Below are 22,716 nucleotides of genomic sequence, written 5' to 3'. Positions count from 1 at the left end.
AAAGGCTCTATGTGAACTCCGCCTTGATGTAAGGGATTGATTAAATGACCAGCATAGTTTTGCATGCATTTACATACATATAGCAGTCCATACATGCATTATCTGGCTACTATCTTACTTTCATGAGGATCACGAGTACTAATATTTGATACTGCATTTAGTTTGCTGTAGTATTGGTTTCTAGTTAATTTTTTTTCCATAGCCTATGTGTCAAGACTGAATATTGTGATGATCATGCAATTGTGCTAATAAATCTGCATCTCATTTCAGCAGCAACTATGGAATTTACTTTTTGGTTTTTCTCCGTCCAGCTACTGAGATATTTCATTTGTCTTGTGTTTCTATGTGTCTGTACTCAAGCGAGTTTTCTGGCATCGTTCATGAACTAGTGCTGCATGCAGTTGCATTTTGTTCTTTATTGTTATTGTTTCCACATACATTCCACATGTACGATTTTCTATTAATGAGTGTTTTCATAAACAAATTGAAATTGAACATGAAGAGTTTTGCACACAGCATAGCATGCACACTGCCCAATTTGATTGTAGTGGGCATTTTGCCTGCCCTCTGGGTTATAAAAATCAGTTTCTACGTGTATAGATCCTAATGCCTCTTATTCTATTTATGCAGTAAGAAAAAGTAGGTGCAAAAGAAATCTGAATAATCTTTATTATTATGGTGGTCATGCCCAAGTTTCAAAAAAATTCAATTAATTAAGAGATATTTGTGTCTTTGGTGAGGGACATTACAATTAATATTGTCACTTAGGACTAGTTTACCTTTAAATGTATTTCACCTTAAACTGTTTTTTATCATCATAGTACTTTTGATTTTCTGATACCAACTGACTTCTGAACAGAGATATTTTTCTGCATAGAATCTACAACTTAAAAATATCTGCATTCTATCTCTTGTTAAGATGGCTCTCCAATATATGTTTTACAGCAAGATGATATACGCACCTTCATTGATGAGGAGCTAAAGAATGGAAGTCCTCTATCCACCATAAGGAAAGAGAGTGTTGGGGATGATATGCAAGGGACAGTTTATTGGTAAACGTCTTGTGTTACTCACCGGTACCTCTTGCATTGTTTTTTGTAAATGTGCAATACTGTAAATCTGGGAAATTCGCATGACAGGTATGAGAATGGCCCTGTTGCAGGACAGAGATTATATAGGGAAATACAAGTGCCTTGCAAGAGAGACAAGCTTAATAGCAAGTCAAGGAATTTATTAGTGCCCCCTCCAACCTTTCAGTGGGAGACTTTGGCAACAAATTTGGAAGAATTTGAATCTGTTGTAGTATGTACATTGAGCTGTTTATTAAATCTCTTTGTTTTGAATGCTTTATTCATCTGTTCGTTCTGTTCTTAGGAAAAGCTGTGTTCGAGTAAGAATAAACTGGAAGTTTCTATTGGTAAGAAAATAGACAGTGATATCATTCCAGAGCTAAACAAGCTACAACAGGTATATTTTTGTCATTCTATATGCATATAAATGTCTTTTGAAGTTTCTAGTAAAGTTTTGTGGATAGTTATGAAGCCCTCATTCATGATCACGTCAACAATAATATATTCCCTATATTTGTAGTTTTTGTATCAATGGGTTATGTATATATATTGTTATATAATTTCAAATTTTCCTTCAATATTACCAAAATAAATCTTCAAGAAGATGGATGAAGGCCATTTCGGATATGCCCATGTTATGGTTCACATTTCTTCTGAAGGGTAATTGGAGCAGGAATACACTGTACTGAAATGAAGAATCTTATAACAGAAAAAAGAACGAGCATTAAAGAGACAGCAAAGACAAGCTCTACTCATTGATAATCACACCAACATTGAGGGTTTAGCGATGGGTCGTTCTAGACGTGAGCGCAAGCCTGTTACATACACATTTGGTGAGAATACTAAAGTATGTTATTGGTTATGGGCAAAGATTAAGGGAACAGACTAGAATGACAGTATAATCTTCTTTACAGATGATTTTGACAAATCAATCAATGATGCTATCCAACGTAGCAAGTATGTACTATGCAGTTTGCTATATTTTGTTGGAGCAAACAAAAAGCTGTCTAACTTTTCTCTATATATTCAGCACTCTACATGCATCTCGAGCCTTAGTGGTTGAAAACAATATAATATCAAAGAGTTCCAATTACCAGATAGATCTGGAAACTGCAGATAATGGCAGTGATTACCCAAGTCACATACATTCTGAAATAGATCATGACAATGGGCAATATAGCAGGTCACTAAGGATCACAAAACAATTCTTACATTTCGAATTTTGCGAATAGAAATTAATATTTTGTTATGTTAAAATGCTCTGACAGGTATGTTGAGAATGATGAAGCTGCCGGTTGTTCTGAAGATGAAAGGGAAATTCATACCAATCAATGCAATAAGAGAAAGAAAAGGCAAAAACCTAGTTCAGATAAAGATGGGAATGGAGAAAACAGTGATTATGAAGAAAATAGATGTGGTGATGAGTCTTATATGGAGTATACTGATGAAGAAGAAGATAACAAAAATAATGCTTTGGAAATTTCAAGAAGAAAACTGAAGGCTGAAAATGTACAACAGGGTCTCCCCTACTCTGAGAGTTGCATCAATGGTCATCACGAAAGAGTGGATTTTGGCCTCAACAATAAAAATGAGGATATTAAGGATAGAAAGGTATTAGGTGCCAACGTAATAAAAGAAGAGCCTATATTGGATTTGAATTTGGCAGTTGTTGGAAATGGGGTGCAAAATGCTTGCAGCAGGGGCCAAAATAATGCAAGATGTTTTGTTGTGAAAGTCGAGAAAGTTGGAGTATAAGACAATATAATCTACAAAAATGAAGCTTTGTTCCCAAGATATGTTATCTCAACATTAAAGAAAATGAAACTTTTGACCCCAACATGTTCTGTCTCAAAACTAGAGAAAGTTCGAAGTATTAATGGAGGGTTCTCAGTGCCCACCATGAGTTTTTTCATCGGGTTCACGGTATCTACTCATAGAACTGACCGTGATTTGGTTACTACATTTTGCTTACCTCGATGAAATAATGTGTACCCTTTAAAGAAGCTATATTATGGTTGTCTTCAAGGTGGAATGCTGGAAAGGGTTTTGGTCTCTTCAGAGGGCTTTGAAGAGATCAGCTTTTGATCATTCACATGTTTTGAGAATCGTATCTTATTGGCATGTAAAAGTGCAATTGTATAAAATTTAGGTGGCGAAATGCAATGTTTGAGAAGTAAATGAAATACAAATACAATACATTTGTTTTTGGTCATGAAAGAAGTTTTCCGCCTACCCGATTATCCATCGACTGGTTTCATCTTTTTTATGTTTCATGTACATATAATTTCTTCATTGTTTAATCTTGTGTAGCAAAAGCTTTTTTGTCTGATTTTTCTTGGTGTCCAGTTTTATTTGCATCGTCTTACTTGATAACATTGAAATGAGTAAAATTAAAGTATTATGCAGCCAATTTGTGGAGTGTGATCCTCAATTTTGGGATAATAACCCAGATAAATAGTAAATAAAATTAAGGCAAAAACTACATTGCACATGATAGACTCACATGGTCATGATGACCATAATATAAGGTCTCCCTAGTACTTGGATCCAATGTAATTGTAGATGTGAAAATGGTAACTAGTTAAGTAGAAGTGACTGTTTAATTATTTATCGAGTCTCTACAAAGCTGTTTGTGTCTTACAGTAGGGCTTTCAGTTAATAATCATACATATGTTTATATTTAATAGGAAGTAAGTTATTAATGCCATTATATATAGGTCTATAATACCTGAATTATTTATATTAACCCTAAACCCTGTTCGCATGTCATAGCATAGTTGTAAATCTTTATGCCGTCACCTGACTGCCATTATAAATTTTGGCAAACTATGTGGGTGAATATGTTCTTGGTCCCAACTTAGACTAGAAATTTTAGACGAGGAATAAAGCATTTGTGCAAAAAGAGTAGATTAACAAAAAGAGTAAAATTACTAACATAGAAATCTCATAGATTGTTTGGGATAATTTTTAGGTAGAATTGTGTTGATTTGGTAGATAGAGTAAGGCCTTAGAACTTCTTGAAGGAGATCATGGTAGCATTTTGGGAGAATTTGGAGCAAACTAAAGATGATGCCTTTTTTTATTGCCTTTGCATCCAATATTGAATTTTTTTACCTACGAAGTAGAGGGGCAACGTTGTTTTCCAAGCTAATACATGGATAAAGGAAATTGAAGATATTCAAATCTCGTGCATGTGTGATCTCAATAAACAAAGGCCTTTAAAATCGTGTTTAGAGTGTGAAAACTATATAAGGAGCCAAACATTAAGTTTTGTTAGTGCTTCTTGGCGAAGAAAATGAAAATAAGAAAATCAAACAAGATGCATGAGTCACCTATCACAGTTTGCTTGAGTCCTATAATGTGAAAAAGGAATCGTCCACAAATGGTCAAACAAGGAAATTTGCTCTTAGACGATAATTTACGCACACTCCTTGACACTTAAACACTTGAACACATGAAAACAAATGCTTCAGAGATGGGTAATACATGTTGCGGTTCTCGAACCTTCATGTGAAGACTTGAAACGAGAGACATCAAACACGCCATGCGTCAACATACATTAATTACTCAGCGGAACACCTGTCGTCAAACTCCATGCACCAAACACTCATAAACATCATGTGTCAAAAACACTTTAAAACACCATTCCTAACACACATACATAAGACACACACAAACACATATATCAAACCTTGATATCAACCTCTTGAGACGCCTGATAGCAAAGGCTTTTAGATACATATACCTTGGCATCAAACGCTTCCTTCAAACACACTTTTGGTCGATCCACAATTAGGTTGTGCAAAGACAGGAGGTCCACACACACATGTGGCAACATACAATAGGTCATATGATGGGTGGTATTAAACAAGACCTTTGTATGCCTAGGAATGAAGCCCCTAGAGGCACACACAACAAGACTTAAGAGAGAACCTACCTCTCAAGGCATCAAGACATCATGAAGTCACACACACATAGACAGACAGAGACATTTTCATTGAAGGAGAGAGAACTTTGAGGTTATGGAATGAATGAATGTTTTGTTTTGTGAAGCAATAATGCAGTGGCGCCGCTCTGTGGCCAGAGTGTGGCGTTCCTGGGCCGCTCAATCCCCTGTTTCTTCCCCCGCCTCCCCTGGAAGGTGCCACTTTGCTTCATCGTCGAAGCCTCCTCAGGACTACTCCATCCGTCTCATCGATTACCCGCCGGAGATCGTCAGGAACTTCTCAATTATCGCCCACATTGACCATGGCAAGTCTACTCTTGCCGATCGGCTCCTGGAGCTCACTGGAACCATCAAGAAAGGCCATGGTCAACCTCAATACCTTGATAAGCTCCAGGTATGGATTCACGTATATATGTAGGTATGCCTTTGTGTATGCACCCGTGTGTTGTGATCTTGATGTAGTTTTATAAGACACATGATTGTTTAACCATGTTTTTTCTGTTAGCAAGTAATTAGCATGCGATTTAATATGTGTGTGTGTATGTGCTAAAAGAGTAATTACAACTTGGCCTCTTTTGATTAATGTGTGTTTTGAAAATATAATTAGCATATAAATTTTGATGTGTGTGTCTTTTTTAATGGAATAACTAGCATACAGTGGTAATGTGCTGGTATTGAAAATTATAACATTATTCTGTGCGTTTTACTCATACATTACCATGTGTATCAAGCTATCATCCAATATGTGAACGGCTGAAATGGGAACTATGTTATCCAAAAGGCCCAAGGGCGAATTATAACCTTTTGGACAATATTAAATCATTTCGTTGTTATGATTCATATCAATATTACAGCAGTCCTAAATTTATTTTGTGCTAAAAGTATTAGCTTTTTTGAATGAATGTGCACTGCATTTTCTGATGGACAGGTTGAGAGAGAGAGAGGTATTACTGTCAAAGCACAAACAGCAACAATGTTCTATAATTATTCAAGGAAAACGAATGAGGAATTGGGCATAGTATCTACCCTTCCCGAGAGGTCATACCTTATGAACCTTATAGATACACCGGGCCATGTTGATTTCAGCTATGAGGTTTCAAGGTCATTGGCAGCTTGCCAGGGTGTATTACTTGTTGTAGATGCAGCGCAAGGTGTTCAAGCCCAAACTGTAGCTAATTTTTACCTTGCTTTCGAGTCAGATCTTACGATTATCCCAGTAATAAATAAAATTGACCAAGCCAGTGCTGATCCTGAGAGAGTAAAACAGCAATTGAAATCTATCTTTGATCTTGATCCAAAAGATGCTCTTCTTACATCTGCTAAGACAGGGGTCGGTCTCCAACATGTCTTGCCTGCAATAATTGAGCGAATTCCCTCACCGAAGGGTTCTATGTCATTTCCATTGCGAACATTGCTACTAGATTCTTATTATGATGAATATAGAGGTGTGATTTGCCATGTTGCAGTGGTTGATGGTATATTACGGAAGGGGGAGAAAATAACTTCGGCTTCTACAGGACAGAGCTATGAGATCATGGATGTTGGGATAATGCATCCGGAGTTGACACCAACAGGATTGCTTTTAACTGGACAAGTAGGCTACATTGTAACTGGAATGCGGTCGACTCATGAAGCAAGGATTGGTGACACTTTACATCATGCCAATACTTCTGTTCAACCTCTTCCTGGTAATTGAGCTAATTAATCTAACCTTTTGACGCATTGATGCTACTAAATATGCATTTTTGAAAAGATTTCTGAGTAGAAAAAAACATGTTTCTAGCTTGACTGTGTACTGAACTTTGAAAATGAGACTTTAAACCTGCAAATCTCATTCGTTGTGTTGAATAGATTACGACATCAGCAAAAATCTTCTTGAGGGTTGATGAATCCTTTTTTCATTTTGAATAATAAGCACCCAAATGGCTACAATAGGTACTTTTCATTTAAACATTAGGCATGTGATTTCTGGATGATGAATCATTCTAGTAAAATGATGCATCTTATACAGTAGAACTAGTTCCATATTGAGTGGCACATTACTATGGTAATGTGCCATTTTAGAGAATAGTTTGAGCTTAATTAGTCTGTGCTCATATTTTGGGCGTGGCTGAACACCATATGCCTTATTCTTGCCATCTGTCCTAAGTTAGAGGCTTATGATTATACTAATTGTCTTATTGCTCATTATTTTGTTTAAAAAGAATAAGTATAGATCCGCCAGTTTTTGAAGCAGAGAAAATTTCCTTTACAGTTTGGGCATTTTGTGGTTGAACATGAGAAAAGAAGGCACAATGATTGACTCTATGGATGTGTAGAAAGGTTAACTGGATCAATAGCAAACTGATCAGAAACCGCCACTGCTTGAGTTGTGGAAACATCCATTTCCTTTTTTAGGCAGGAAGTTTATTCCAACAAATGCAATACTGTCTTTACTTTCGATTTGTAATAGAAAGAAGGCTCTTTCTCATTCCCACACAACTATTGTGTAATGAGGATTCATTGTACTTGTGTAGGCCCATACATTCTCAAAATAGAAATATTCTCCCTCATGCGACACAAATATAATTAATGAGACATTCGTGAAACCTGTGTAGGCTTAGAAATAAGTGACTGGACCATGATTACCTCAAAATTAACTGTGATTAACGCGCCTACCTTTTACATTCAGAACTAGATTCTGTTTCATTGCCTATACAAGTAACAATTGCATGTTGTCTATGTGAAGCTAATCCAATGACATCACTACATAAAACCTTTTTTCTTCTCAAAGTACCAATTAATAACGCTTCATTAGCAGAAAGGAATGAATCTCGTTTGCTATACCTGTAGTTCCTTCAAGAAGAGGCGAAATAGCTTCTATTTTGAAGCCTTTGATACATAGGAGGATTGACAATCCTTTCTGACATTGACACCTGTTGGACCTTCAGAAATTTATCAAGTCGTTTGGCTGGTTCGGAGCTATTGGATCTGGATCCACCCTTGCTGGTACATGAGTCAAATCAATAAGAATAATCACTAATGTTTAATAGCAACCAAAAGCACCTACTAATGACATGAATGCTAGATATGTCTAGTATATGGATTGCAAAGTGGTGGTGTATGCATCTTAGATATCCTTTTTGATGTAGATTAGTATTCATTTCAGTCTCCCCATGATTATTGTAGATTCTATTTTATTTACATTGATCTATGACTGTCTTATTCCTTGGAAGACTTCAATTTATCTCTTTCTTTTTTTTACATGGGTAGAGGGGAAGAGCAAATTTGTACTTATGAGTACATGCAATGCAATCCTTTGGTTGGTTTTCCTGTACAATTTTGCCCTATAATACACGCCTTCATATTGATATCAATGCCTGTATCAATAAACTGTGTTCATTGAAAATGCTGCAGGATTTAAGGCAGCTAAACATATGGTTTTTGCTGGAGTTTATCCAGCAGATGGCTCAGACTTTGAAGCCCTTAGCCATGCAATTGAACGACTCACATGCAATGATGCTAGTGTGTCAGTCACAAAAGAAAGCAGTGGAGCACTTGGGATGGGATTCAGGTTTCAAAATCTTTCATATATCTATGCTATTACTTTTTGTGAAAATGAATGTCTTTTCATGTCTAGACTGAAGTTCTGGTTATTTTGCTGCTTTCCAAAATTGGAATAAATAACAAATTGAGCCTCTAACTAGTAGCATAATTATTCATTATCAAAACCAGAAGCAGCATAATTTCATTATCATTTTGTTAATGTAGGTGTGGCTTCTTAGGTCTGCTTCATATGGATGTGTTCCATCAAAGACTCGAACAGGTAAATATGATCTAATTTGTTGGGTTTTTTTGTCTTTTCTGACATGTTATAGATTTCTAGTTTGTGTTATTGAATCAGAGGTAGCTCAACTTTCCTTTCCTTTATTTACATGTGTATCATTTTCAGTCCCCGAAAATTTTCGTTTTCTAAATGGAAGAAGAATCTATTTTTATAGGAGTATGGAGCTCAGGTTATTACAACCACACCAACGGTTCCATATCTTTTTGAGTACGCTGATGGAAGGTGTGTTTATATATTCAACACTTATAAAGATACCAATGTCCGGTTTTTGTGATGTAACAGGGTTTCGAGAAATCAGATATCTAAATTTTAATATGTTGGATGCAGTAAGATAACTGTCCAAAATCCAGCAGCACTACCTTCCACACCTACCAAAAGGCTAGAATCTTCATTAGAACCAATAGTGATAGCTACTATTATCACGCCCAGTGAGTAAGCTCTCCAAGTCCAATGTATACTCATTTTTCTTTCAAAGATGATTTACGCTATACACTTGTGGTCTATAATATACACTAGATTCTTTTCATTGTTAAAAAGATTGACAATTAGACCAATCCTTGTCTTGATCCCAGATATGTTGGAGGTTTGATTACACTTTGCTCAGAGAGGAGAGGGGAGCAAACAGAGTACACTTTCATTGACAGGTAACCAAATCAGCAATAACATAGTTTAAGATTTCTATATGCATAGGTTAAGTAATGAATTTTGTATTGACTATATACAGTCAGCGTGTTTTGCTGAAGTACAAACTTCCACTCCGAGAAATTGTAGTGGATTTTTATGATGAGCTTAAGAGCATCACTTCAGGCTATGCTTCATTTGACTATGAAGATGCAGGGTAATTACTTTCCTTATGCGTTTACTAAAATTTGTTTCTTATAATGGTAACATCATTTATTTATTGTGTGTCTACATTAGTAATGAGATGCCAGTGTTTGTTTAATGTTTTATTTATTTATCATGATGGACCCACCTTAGTGGTAAGCTATTAGGCTATCATAACAAGGTTGAGGGTTCAAAGCCTTTCTTTCACAGATCTTTTGTGCACCGTACGTCCATCTCTCTAAGCTACATACCATATCAGTGTATCAAACTAATTACCTCATGGTATCCAAACAGTTGACAGCACAATTTCGAGAGCGTTTTGTCACTGACAAAGACAATAATGCCACTTAGGAATAATAATAATAATAATAATAATAATAATAAAAGAATTCTTGAATCACTAAAATTAAAATACTGACTGGAGCTTTAACTTATCACCATACTCCAAGTTTTATTTTGATTTCTCGTGATGAAATGTAAGTTAAATAATCTCCTGGTTGACGTACAATCTTGATTCATGAAAGTAGGTTCATAACCTACTTCAGCTTATTACAATTCTGATTCACTAAATTACAGGATATCAAACAACACAAATATGGATAAATAGTTTGTAAGGGATAAATGTAAAAAATGAATAGTTGAATTGATGTTTTTATATCAAATATGCAAGTAGCTGACAAAAAGTAAATGTTAAAATATACCGCTCAAGTAAAAATATGGATAAATAGTTCATAAGATATTGCTGGTAAAATAGAATAAGTAAATAGATTCTTCTTCAGAAAGTTGGCATCGTCAAATTGAAAGACAAAAATCAGATTCCCTGTCAATGAATCCTTTTCAATAAATGATTAATTTTTGTAGGTATCAGAAAGCAGACCTTGTGAAGCTTGATATCATGTTGAATGGGCAATCGGTTGATGCCCTAGCTGCAATTGTGCATAGCTCCAAGGCCCAATATATCGGCCGTAAGCTTGTTGACAAGCTGAAAAAGATCATTGACAGGTGTCGTCTCAATACTTCATTCCTCATTATTATAAATGTGACCCTTCGTGTAAAATCTCAAATTTCCTCTTTTGGTATCTGTCATCCATCAATTCACCATTGTTAAAAGGGTGACCTATCGTCAGCTTTTAAAGTCTAAATTTAGTTTTTCTTGAGTTTTGCTTAAAACACTTCATGGCAACAGACACATGTTTGAGGTAGCAATACAAGCAGCTGTAGGCACCCGGGTGGTAGCCCGAGAAACGTAAGTTGAGATTTTGTTTTTTTGCATTGATGAAAATTCTCTCCTATCATGGCCTACATTTGTATAATTTTTGTTTTGGGAAATTTGTAAAGCCTTTCTGCAATGCGAAAGAACGTGCTTGCGAAATGTTATGGAGGTGATGTATCTCGCAAAAGGAAATTGTTGGAGAAGCAAAAGGAGGGGAAAAAGAGAATGAAGAGAGTAGGCTCTGTGGACTTGCCACAAGAAGCATTTCATCAGTTGTTGCAAAGCAAATAAAGAGGAAATTTATGTCTTTAAGACTGTATAGAGATAGTGATAGAGAGTTGAGACACGTTTCAAATGGGGTGGGGAGGGTTTGTAAATGTATAACATGGGTTTGAATTGAGGTAAGGGTTTGGGTGTAAAATGAACTTGAAACATTTGGTGGATGATACATATCCAAATTTTACCTGAAACTCAAGTTATTTGGAATATCAAATTCTTCGTTAATAATGTTGCAAACAGTTAAAGAAGCCCTAATCTAGGGGAAATACTGAAACCTTAAATCTACTGTTGGTTTATTCATTTCCTAAATAGGAAACTCTATTAATTTTTTATTCTTCCATTTCAATATCCATGCAATGAGTTGGAGATATATTTTTCCACCAGAGACTCCATTTATTGTGTAGGAGAATAAGTACAATTCAACCAAAAGGTATACATGCATTCCAATATGGAATATAGTTTGTATCTAATTCATACTGACACAAGAAATTTAAAATCAATGCATCTTTGGCTTAATTTGATGGGAGACAAATGTCCACATTATCTTTTTGCAAAATATAAATATAATCCTTTTCTCAAAGACTTGATCGAGAAATTATACATAAAATCTACTGGACTTCAATGCGTTTTTTATTGTAAAGAACCCATGAGCCTGTATTTTTGGAATTTATTTCACATCATATTTAAGTAGTGGAAACTGATCCAACGTCATACACTTGAATACATCTTGCAAGTCAGCACACTTTGCCTTTGATTCACACTAGCATTTTTACTTGTTTGAGCATGTGTTTCAGAAACATCCAAAATAGTAGCCATGTCTTCATAGTGTAGTTTGTAACTACAAATAAAGGTCAAGTCACAAATCCTAACATCTACAGTAGTTTGGCATTAAATTTTGGCCTTAAAACAGAAGCTCTGTAACATCTGCATGTCAATGATATTGTCAACCATAGGCTCAGTAGATTCCTCAATAGACTCAATAGAACCCAGATTAGGTTTATCACATCATGGTTACAAACACTGATAAACAAATATTGACAGCATTCATGGATGACTCATGTAATCATCATACAAAAGCAAGCCTCATGACGTTAACTTTTTAACTTTTCATACTAACTATTCTAGCACCTGTACGCAGCACTAAATGGTTACTGCCAGAGATATCAACCCTGCTACCAAATTTGCTCTACAATTTTCTTTTTATATGGCCATTAGAAAGGAAATCTGCATATTGTGCTCAAAACGAACATCCCTTTCATGGAATTTGAATTATTTGAAACTGGAGAGATCACCGCTTTCATTACGTCCAAATTACTTATGAATGGACAGACATTGTAATGATCTGTGCGAGTGGATGGATGTCCGTACATAATTATATAAATGGTCAAAGCTTTCCCATACAATACATGAGCCCTGTTATTATGGTACACCAAGAAGACTTGATACTCAAATCCTAGTGCTTTCTTCTCGTCCAATAAGTGAGGATTGACTTTTGATCTTGATGTTGCCACCACCATCGGAACCTAAATCCAGATGCATGGATATTGGTTTTGTTTGAATCAAGTGGCACAAGTGTCTCAACCTTGGTAGTAGACATGGACCAGGCAGAATTTGATGTAGGTGATGGAATCCCAAAAGAATCAGGCATTTCAAAATCATTTCATCCTTATAATCATCGGCAATAGTATCTTTTGGTGTCACTTCCAAAAATAAGCTGTTCAACTGTCAGAATCACCATTGATAATGCTAAGCTTACCTTTTGTTGGTTGATGACTTAAGATATGTGATTTTGCTGTTTCTGGCAACCATTCACGATAACCTGGAGGTTGTGCTGATTGAAACTGGTTTGACTTTTCATCAATGCTTCAGAACTTGAAATATGCTGTGGAGGTGCTTTTGGCCAGCATTAGTAATTTGAAACCAATGATTGCACCTGAAACGAAAAGAAAGAGATTCTGCATAAATACACTCGACAAATACATGCTCGTCATAACTTCACTCAACAAATACACGCTCTTCGTAGGAAAATCCTGCACTTCGTTCTGCAATCATGAGTAAGCAAAAAATGCACAAATGCAAACATACAGTCACACATAATACATTCATCAATGAAGACGAACACAAAAATATACACAACATTGAGTATTAAATTATAATGGTGAACCGTATATGAATAGAAATGGATATAGCAAAACTTTTGATCTACTATATTGGTGAATATATTATGGACTTTGATGATATATATACCAAAGCCTCCAGCCACAATCGAAAACCCCAAAATATCTACACAAAAATACTAACTTTACACATGCATAATAGTCCATGTTCGTTGACTAGCAAGGAAGTGTATAATGACTGAACTATATAGCATAAACCATAGTGTACTTACAATAATTAGGAGACAAATTATCAACAAATTACCAAAGCCTAATTCATAGTTAAGCTCAGTTGTCAATATAAAGGATTTATATTAGGCTCCATCTTTGGTTTAGATGAACTATTTTACTTGTAAGAAGTGCATATACGCTTTCCAACTTATTCATACAAAGAATAATTGTCACTTCATATCCATCATGCACAAATAATGTCTCATAATTTGAACTTTAGATGCATGTTTAACTATACAAACTTCATCATTAAAGATGGAGGATATTTTTACAAATGCCGTGTAAGCATTGAGGCCAATTAACCATATACAATAATAAATACAAATTGTAACATTTGATGTTCACCGAAATTGACTTTTGCTAGTAGGATATGTACAATATGCAGCATGCCCAAGTGAAGGGCATTCACAGTGCTTACAATGCAGAAATATGATCACTTTCATTGATTGTCCCACATTGATCAGTGATCAAGGGTCCACTCAAAGTAACCCAGACTTCGTTCTTCCTTGCCCCGTGTTTCAACGGCGATATGTTGTATCGTGAAATAGTATATGCATCATGATTACCACTATGGCTGCTACCCATAGTGACATTTGCCCAAGGCGACTTTTTCAAGCCAGTTTCAAGGAGATTGGCTTCCTTGGCAATGATTTCATCAAGAGCAAAACCTGAGAAGCTCCTAACAGCAACACACAAACTATCCCAATATTCTACGTGTAGCTGAAGCTCTGTAAGTGGTACTGGAGGAGACTCTTGATATTGTGTAGGCAAGAAGAAGCGGACAATAAAACTTGGGGAGCCAAAGGGACCAGAATCGGGGACAATGCCTGTAAGGATTGGAAATGACATAGGGATCCTGGAGAAATTCATATTCGCACCTTGAATGTATTGAAATAGCCTGTAATGAATGTGCAAAAAGTCTCTCTCTCTCTCTCTCTCTCTCTCTCTCTCTCTCTCTCTCTCTCTCTCTCTCTCTCTTTGAGTTCAATGGTTTACACTGATGCAACAAAGTCATCAAATTGAAAGAAAGTAAGTTTGAACCTCACCAGTGGATGTTTCAAAAGACTTATCTCTAAGAATGTAACACTCTGGGACATAGCAGAAAAAGATGGGGAGACCCATTTCTCCCTAAACTTGATTGGTTTATGAAAATATGAATGAAACATTTCAGCTTACACGTTCCCATTAGATTTTTGTTTTTCTAGAGCCGCTAGCCAAAAGAAGACCTGTAGAGCTACTTCGCTCTCAAAGGGATAAAGAACCACACCAGAATAGTCACAAATGATGGAAATATATTATCTTTATCAGATGCAAGACAAACATTTTGCCTCGGTATGCGTCATATGGCCCTGTAGAATGAGAGTTGACATCTTAATTCAGACTATACCCCCCATGCACCTGACGATTGGCATCTGTTTTCAGCATCTAGTCATCCTCTACAGAACTGTATCAGCCAAAACAATGTATATAGGATTGCAACCCGAACCATCATTGAGCCATGATTGAAAACATTTTGTAATAATGTGTGGTATATGCAAAAATCAAGGGGCATAAACGATTTTTTTTGCCTCTTAAGGAACACTTATTTCTTTAAGGATATCTACTTAGGATCTTGCCCATTGGTGTGTTGTAACAATGAAACAAAATTATGTTGCCTACTTGTTGGAGGTGGGAGCAAGCTTATAAGATTCTTCTCATCTATTTTGAACTTTTCCATACAAAACTCACCATCGACAGTTATGGTTACATTGTCATCAACTTGGAAAGTTCTATTGCTTCTTATTTATTTTTAACTGCAGAACCATAAGCTCTTTACCATATCTTTTGCATAGGTTCACATGTGTGCATATGCACATATGTATGTATGTATGTATGTATTTATATGGGGATGTGCACGTTTATGCAAGTATGTATGTATTTATATGTGGATGTGCACGTTTATGCAAGTATGTATGTATTTATATGCGGATGTGCACGTTTATGCAAGTACATATGTATATGTGTATATGTGTATGTATGTATGTATGTATATATGCGTATATGCGTATATGTACGTATGTATGTATAATTACGCGAATCCACATATATACGTGGGTTATGAAAGAAATCAGCACACTTGTGAGCTCCCATGTAAGTAGCGTGTTGGAAAGAAGCCTGGTGCAGGATGGGAGCAGTCATCCACGCGGAGGATCTGTAGAGACGAATCTCGAAGGATGCCGATTCTTCAGTGTGAATAACAGTGTATTGAGGGGTGTCTGCTGCGAAGGTGGGAGAGGCAAGAGGAAGAGCACAAATCGCCATGGCCACGATCGCCCATCTCCATTCCATCGCTCCAAGACCAACTCTGTCTCTCTCTGCTCTGTTTCTAGACATATCTCATATATTTTGTGTATTTACAAACATACCCCTGCAGTTTCCGAAATTGCATTAATACCCTTGCCCCTCTCTTGCCTTGCTTCTCCTATTGTTGGGCTGCCCATTTCACTTTAGCCCACCCCGCAACCTTCCGTCGCCTCGACATCGTCTAATTTTGTGATAGATTATCATTGTTATATGCACTACCACCTTGTCTCTCTTAATGATGTTTAATTAATGATTATTTACCCATTTGCTTATTGTCATGTGCTCAAAACTTCTAAGTAGTTGATTGAAAGTGTGATTCATTATCGAGTTCCCTAAGGGCTTCGATTCCTCACCACCGTTGCTTTCTCCAACATTTTTGAGTGGTTAACTACATTTGTGTGGATGAGTCAATTTGTAGTTTATACAAATAATGAAAATTCTACCATAGCAGTTTTGGTACATTGCACATAGTCCACGTCTCACAAAGATCATTGAATGTTCCTTCAAATTATGGCCAATACCTAGTATATATGTCGTTACCTCGAACTTGGAGGTTAATCGAACTCTAGCGACTTTACATAGGGTAGAGTTAGGTTTTTTTGGTGTAGTTGTGTAAGAAAAATGTCAATCAGCATACTATGTGAGTCTAAGTGTGTGTAAGAAAAATGTCAATCATCATACTATGTGAGTCTAAGTGTGGTTAACCCTCAAGTAGTTACAACATTTGTAGTTGATCATCGCTTACTCAATTCCTTCATGTAATTAATGGGCAATATTATACCAACCATTGAAATTAGCCTTTAGAAATTGTTCTTAAGGTTGTCCATATAACATTCTCCTTATTACGAACATATTGCACTCTTGCAGTAATAAATCAAAATTATGGATGTTATATTGCACTTGCTCCCAAGTGGAGCCATGTATAACATTCTCCTTATTATGAACATATTGCACTCTTGCAATAATAAATCAAATTTAAGGATGTTATATTGCACTTGCTCCCAAGTGGAGCCATGCATAAATTGATGTAACCATTTAAAATTGACATTTAGATATGTTTAATTCTCAAATTTTTAGTTCAAACATCAGCATTTTTTTGGCTTAGAAGATAAATCCTCTTGAATCGTTAGAAATTGTAATGGTTACTACATTTTGTGACAACAACGCTCTTCAAGGCAACTAGCATCATAAACACAAAGAACATTGACACCATTGGCAAGATTGAGATAATATGTAAATAAACTAATGCGCTTTAGTATTGTGAAATGTCCACAGTAACATGGGCCTAATTAGCACACTTACCCATAAATAAAGCTTTTGAATTTGGTTGTACATATATGCAAAAACACTTTTTTACTAGAGGTAAAAATACAAGGATGCCTATTATGGTTGACATTTTAGTTGCATTAACATTATCTCATGCACTATGCAACATTTCATGCATAAAAATAACAATATTGTATACTCTTTAATTCATTTTGATGGAAATAAACATTGAAGGGATTTGTGGACAAATGCCATACATTGACAAAAAAAGGACCACGTTTTGTTAAAGAATGTTTAGAGTTGATATACGCAAACTCCAATAAGGGGAGATGGACATATTGTTCCCATTTTGATGGTTTCTTTGGCACATAGGTTCAAAATATATCCTTAATATTTTGATCATAGTATGAACCCTACGTACCATGCGTGCATTCGCATTCGAGTATGGTAAACACCCTCAAAGTATGGTAAATACCATACTTTCTTTTTTTCATTATCTATTATAAGGTTTTTATTTAAGGTAAGAAAGTTCAGGTAAAAAGTGTAGAAAAAAAAAACATAAGAATGTTTTGATAACATATGCATTCGTATGAAAAGGAATGTATGCCAATGCATTCGAGTATATTACGTACTATGATTTTGATGGAGTCATTCAATTTGTCAATGTGAGGAGGAAACCATGTTCAAAGTAGTTTCCAACTTTTTAAAGATTTGAGTCAAAATTCACCAATAAACTTAGAATCTCTATCACTAACTACAAACATTGGTAACCCAAAAAATAAGAACAACTTGTCAAAGAATTTAGAAGAAAATTCATGAGATGTTATTGCCATTTTAGTTGGTGTAAGTTTGGCTCGATTTATTAGTTTATTAATTGCAACCCATATAGAGTCAAGCTTATAAAATCCATGGATATGCTTTCCAATTCTTTAGTACGCATATTGAATGGATCTAAAAGACATGTACCATGAATCTACTTTGTCTGATTTACTTGACATTACAAACATTTGACTACATAAAATTGCAATCATGACGTAATCTAGGCCAAAAAAACCCGGTAGAGAAGTGGTTGGAGGTGGTCTATCTGATGGTGCATATGGAAGGATCGAGACTGAATAGGCCTGAGTTGTGTCGTATGTTGTACGCGACCTTCCCAGAAGAAATCAACACTATTGTGGACATCCAATTCATGGGCAAAGGATGTTACTATTACCCGTATAGGTGTACGAGCGGGTTAATGGTGTAATGTATAACGTGTGTAATCTGTAAGGTGCAATATAAAATGTTAATGTGTGAGTGTGAGGTGGGGTAAGTAGGTGTAACTACCCCCATTCAGCTTTTTGTAATGTCTTGATTAAATCTTGTACTATTTAAACCCAACCCATGGGGCATGAAAGAAGGAAGGAGAAATATATTGAAGTTACCCCTCAACTGTGTCTGTCTCGATTCCCTATCTCTCACTCTCTCTCAATGTCTCTCTCCCTCTTTCCCCTCACATTCGAACCCCCTTGGGAGGGGGGTGGAGCCGATCTTGGCTCCACCCCCCACCCATCAACAGTTACCATTTGGAGTTTACCAATCCTTCGCCTGTTGATCATTTGTTGAAGATCAAGAATACATCGTTGCAAGGTGCTTGGATATCTTTCTACAAGTGGACTCACAATATGGTTGCAGACGATATCCTATAGCACAAAGAAACCTAGATGATCTTTATAGCCTTTTTCTCAAGATTGAAGAAAGAATGACGCCAAGTGTTACCCCAAAAAGGCTTCTTTTAGGTACAATAATAGCTATTAAAGACGAGGCTTCGTAGGAGGATGATCGTATACGAGGAGCACCAGTTGTGAGGATTTTGGCACCCAGGAATAACGTCTTAAATCATCTTCAGTTTTGTTGCCAAATCTGCAAGAAAATAAGGAGATGTTGTCCTAGAGGATTATGTGTCAGGGGCTTCCGGATCAATGTTTCATATGTAGACATTTTGGGCTTTTAGGGAAGGATTGTCCTCAGAAGCGTTATCGATCATATGAGGCCTATAAATTGACTTCTAGGGTTGGGAAATCCGATTGGACTCCAGTCGTAGTGAAGCATACATTTAAACATTTAAACTCTCCAGTCAATTCTATATTTTTATTGGATGCCCCTAAAACAACTTCTACGGTGAAAGAAATTCCTTCTCAGGTGTCCCTTGCAAGACATCATAAGTTAGAGGTTTCGTCTAGTGTGCCGAACAAAGGTAATCAATTGAGGGACAAAGGTAAGCAGATCCTTCAATCCTTGCCACACCCGGTGACTAGGGACAAGGGGCGACAGATTGATTGTTCAGGTGTTGTCATGGATTGTGAAAAGTAGTTATCTTTAATAATTTATGAGGAGGATACATCGAAACATAAGTCTCTCTTGGTTAAGGAGACGATGATTCCTCAAAATAATAATGATTTCTCATTTTCGACAGTATCCTTGGTTACAGGTGAGACCCCTCCATTGGAAAAAGTGATGTCAATCCGTTCACATAAATACTTTGGTAAAGATATGATGACAACTAGATGACAATTATGAGTTGTCAAGGAAAGAAAACGTAGAGGAGTAGTTTTGGCAGGAAAACGGATAGTTTTATATTAATTAGTTTGAAATTTCACTTGTTTGTAGCTTGAAACCATGTAGCAACATAGAAAATAATCAAGAAATACATTCACGTATTGTTTTGTATGCTCTTGATAAAGATGTCTTCATTGCAAATTCATTAGTTGTTATGTGTGGGAAATGTGGCTTGCTAGTTGAAGCACAAGTATCACGACATTGGTGGATATGTACATAAAATGTGGGTATGCCAAACATGGAGATGGCTAGAAAGCACTTGATTTCTTTGAACAAATGTAGAGAGAGGGAGTGTTGCCTGTGACCTGATGTGGTCTCGTTTCTCTCTATCTTGAAAGCTTGTGGTATAATTTGAAGCCTTGATAAGGGTCAAAATGTAAACAGTGAGATTATTAAAGAGAGCCTTTTGTTTCTGGATAAGAGTAGATTGACTGGAACTGAATTGGTGGATATGTATGGTAAATGTGGGGCACTTGCGAAACCACAAGAAGTCTTTGATAACCTTCAAGATCAAGATGGAATAGCTTGGAATTTTTTGATTGCAAATTTTGTTAAACATGAGCATGCCGAAGAAGCATTGAAATGGTCATATCGATGAGTTGTGAGGGCTTGTCTCCGGATGCAACTACTTTGTTTTTGTCTTAAAACCATGTGTGAGCATCAACATAGGGAAGGAAGTACACACCAAGATTCTAAGCCAGCCATTGGTAAAGAATAATATTATGGTAGGCAATGCATTGGTGGATATGTATGCCAAATGTGGTGGACTCACTCATGCAAGAGAGATTTTTAGTGGATTTCTAGTTAGAGATGTGACTTTTTGGAAAACAATTATCACAGGAAATATTCAATATGGGCAAGATGAAGAAACATTGAATCATTTTGGATCATTGCAACGCGAGAGCATTTTGCTAAATATGGTCACTTATTTTTGCATCTTAAAGAGTTGTGGTAATCTAGGGGAGGTCAAGAAGGGCCAAATGATACATGCTCGGCTTCATAAAGAAGAGTTGTTTGATAATTTAGAGATTCTACTTCAGAATGAATTGTTCATATGTTTGTCAAATGTGGTGCACTTTTTAGAGCAAGAAAGGTGCTTGAAGAAGTTAAGCTTGGAGACACTACACTCATTTCTGGCTATGCCCAAGAGTAACTTGTTGAAGAAGCATTCCGTCAGTTGCTTGAAACAAATGCAACATGAGGGCCAATGGCCCAATGAGGTCACTATCATTTGTATCTTGAAAGCCTGTAGCAGCACAAGAGCATTGGACAAGGGTATCGAAATACATGAATTTATCAATAGAGGATTTAAGGATGAGGGAACAAAATACTCAAGTTTGCAATGCATTCATGGTGGATATGTACAGTAAATGTAATATATGCTCACAAAAGCACAGTAAGTGTTTGATGAGCTTTTGGTTCAAAATATTGTGACTCTCTTGGACAACACTTGTTTCAGGATATGCACATTGAGGGCATGGAGAAGAGGCGCTTCAATGCTTTGAAAGAATGCACTGTGAGATTGTTATGCCGAATGTAGTTGCTCATGTTTGTATGTTGAAAGCATCTGGTAGCTTTGGAGCAAATTAATAGGGGCAAAGAAATACATTCCAAGATAATAAATGGGCAATTGCAAGAAGATATCTTGATTGGGCAATGCATTGGCGGATATGTCTGATGCAAAATGCGGCATAATTGAAAAAGCTCAAATTGAATTTAATGAGATTCAGTGCCAAAATGTGGTATCTTGGACTACCTTCATAGCTCGATATGGGCATCTAGGCTATGGTGATGGCTATTGAGTTATTCAACAAAATGAGAGGAGAAGGTATAGAACCAAATGCGGTCACTTTTAGTGTAGTCCTTAATGCATGCATGGGCCAATTATACATTGAGTCGATGAGCAAATGCTACAACATTATCCCTACTTCAGAGCATTACAAATCCATGGTTGATCTTTTTGGTCGGATTGGATTGTTTGAGCATTCAATAGCACTGATAGAGAATATTCTAACTTTAGACTATCTCCCAACGTGGGTAGCACTATTAGGTTCTTGTCAAAGATTGTGAAATATAAAGCTTGCCTTTGATTATGGCAAATGTGGCAGCATCAAAGAAGTACAAAATACATTTTCAATGCTCTATCTGCAAGGGACATTGCATATTGGAATGCAATGATAAAAGGGTTTGGAATAAACCACGATGGATATATGGTTGTCCAATGTTTCAAATGTATGTTGAAATCATGTCTAAAACTTGATGCAACCACATTCACATGCAATATTCATTGTAATAGTGGACTATTTTAATACCAATGGGGCATATTTTTTATGGGAAAAAATACCCACTAGAGATCCAAATGAATATTCCATGTATTCCAAGGTCCAAGGTCCTCATATGAGGATATATAATGATATGAAAAAATATTTGTTTTGACCTTAGAGAGTTTGGAATACAAACCTTCTCATTGTAATAGAGCAAATTGTTAAACGATCGACTTCGAGGGCCGATTGATTTTAATGACATCTATAATGGATTCATCTCTAATCCCACATCTTTTAGAGAAACTATCATCAAGCTGATGAAATTTTAACTTAGTGAAGCTAAGCACAGTGACTGAATTTAAAACAGGGGAAATTTAAGAGAAAAGAAGAGAATGTCAAAAGAACATTTCAATGTTGTGTCATTTCTCAAAGCTTGTGCTTGGTGGAAGGATCTTTGTGAGGGTTCTAGAGTACATGCATATATTGTGAGAAAAAGGGTTGCTGGAAAAAGCTCATATGTAGCAACTGTTTTGATCAGCATGTATGTTAAATGTGGTGCTCCTTTGAAAGCACAAAAACTACTCGGAAAGTTGTCAAGCTGAAATGTTATATTGTGGAATGGAGCGATTCCGATGTCCAAAGTATTATTTCAGCCATCTCTCATTGGCATGGAGGCTGCAAATATCCATGAATCGAAAA

The 22,716-nt window shown here is 36.2% G+C and overlaps 4 protein-coding genes across 4 annotated transcripts; 3 read left to right on the top strand and 1 right to left on the bottom strand.

The window, feature by feature from the left end:
- Positions 1 to 6: 6 nt before the first annotated feature.
- LOC147849073 (uncharacterized) lies at positions 7 to 3,315 on the top strand. Its single transcript, XM_087337816.1, has 8 exons — positions 7 to 28; positions 946 to 1,052; positions 1,140 to 1,302; positions 1,375 to 1,467; positions 1,780 to 1,903; positions 1,985 to 2,027; positions 2,101 to 2,253; positions 2,339 to 3,315. Exons 2-8 carry the CDS (start codon positions 1,033 to 1,035, stop codon positions 2,823 to 2,825), a joined length of 1,083 nt encoding a protein of 360 aa, XP_087193942.1. The 5' UTR covers positions 7 to 28; positions 946 to 1,032; the 3' UTR covers positions 2,826 to 3,315.
- A 1,775-nt stretch (positions 3,316 to 5,090) lies between these two features.
- On the top strand, positions 5,091 to 11,505 carry LOC147849072 (Small GTP-binding protein). Its single transcript, XM_087337815.1, has 11 exons — positions 5,091 to 5,410; positions 5,945 to 6,704; positions 8,413 to 8,569; positions 8,767 to 8,821; positions 8,997 to 9,064; positions 9,170 to 9,274; positions 9,415 to 9,486; positions 9,567 to 9,680; positions 10,529 to 10,669; positions 10,854 to 10,913; positions 11,006 to 11,505. Exons 1-11 carry the CDS (start codon positions 5,102 to 5,104, stop codon positions 11,169 to 11,171), a joined length of 2,007 nt encoding a protein of 668 aa, XP_087193941.1. The 5' UTR covers positions 5,091 to 5,101; the 3' UTR covers positions 11,172 to 11,505.
- A 1,199-nt stretch (positions 11,506 to 12,704) lies between these two features.
- On the bottom strand, positions 12,705 to 15,929 carry LOC147849071 (uncharacterized). Its single transcript, XM_087337817.1, has 3 exons — positions 15,663 to 15,929; positions 13,965 to 14,444; positions 12,705 to 13,092 (listed from the first exon to the last, which is right to left on the bottom strand). Exons 1-3 carry the CDS (start codon positions 15,917 to 15,919, stop codon positions 13,017 to 13,019), a joined length of 813 nt encoding a protein of 270 aa, XP_087193943.1. The 5' UTR covers positions 15,920 to 15,929; the 3' UTR covers positions 12,705 to 13,016.
- Positions 15,930 to 20,475: 4,546 nt separating this feature from the next.
- Positions 20,476 to 21,123, top strand: LOC147849070 (pentatricopeptide repeat-containing protein At4g18520, chloroplastic-like). The gene has a single exon (XM_087337809.1). It carries the CDS (start codon positions 20,476 to 20,478, stop codon positions 21,121 to 21,123), a length of 648 nt encoding a protein of 215 aa, XP_087193935.1.
- The last annotated feature ends 1,593 nt before the right edge of the window (positions 21,124 to 22,716 follow it).

The sequence above is a fragment of the Azolla caroliniana genome, unplaced genomic scaffold (assembly GCF_043228905.1).
Source record: "Azolla caroliniana isolate FFs.n. ecotype wild unplaced genomic scaffold, voAzoCaro1.0.p SCAF_133, whole genome shotgun sequence".
Taxonomy (NCBI): Eukaryota; Viridiplantae; Streptophyta; class Polypodiopsida; order Salviniales; family Salviniaceae; genus Azolla; species Azolla caroliniana.
Note: the sequence above shows the minus strand (reverse complement) of the source record. Positions and strands in the feature narration are given on the sequence as shown.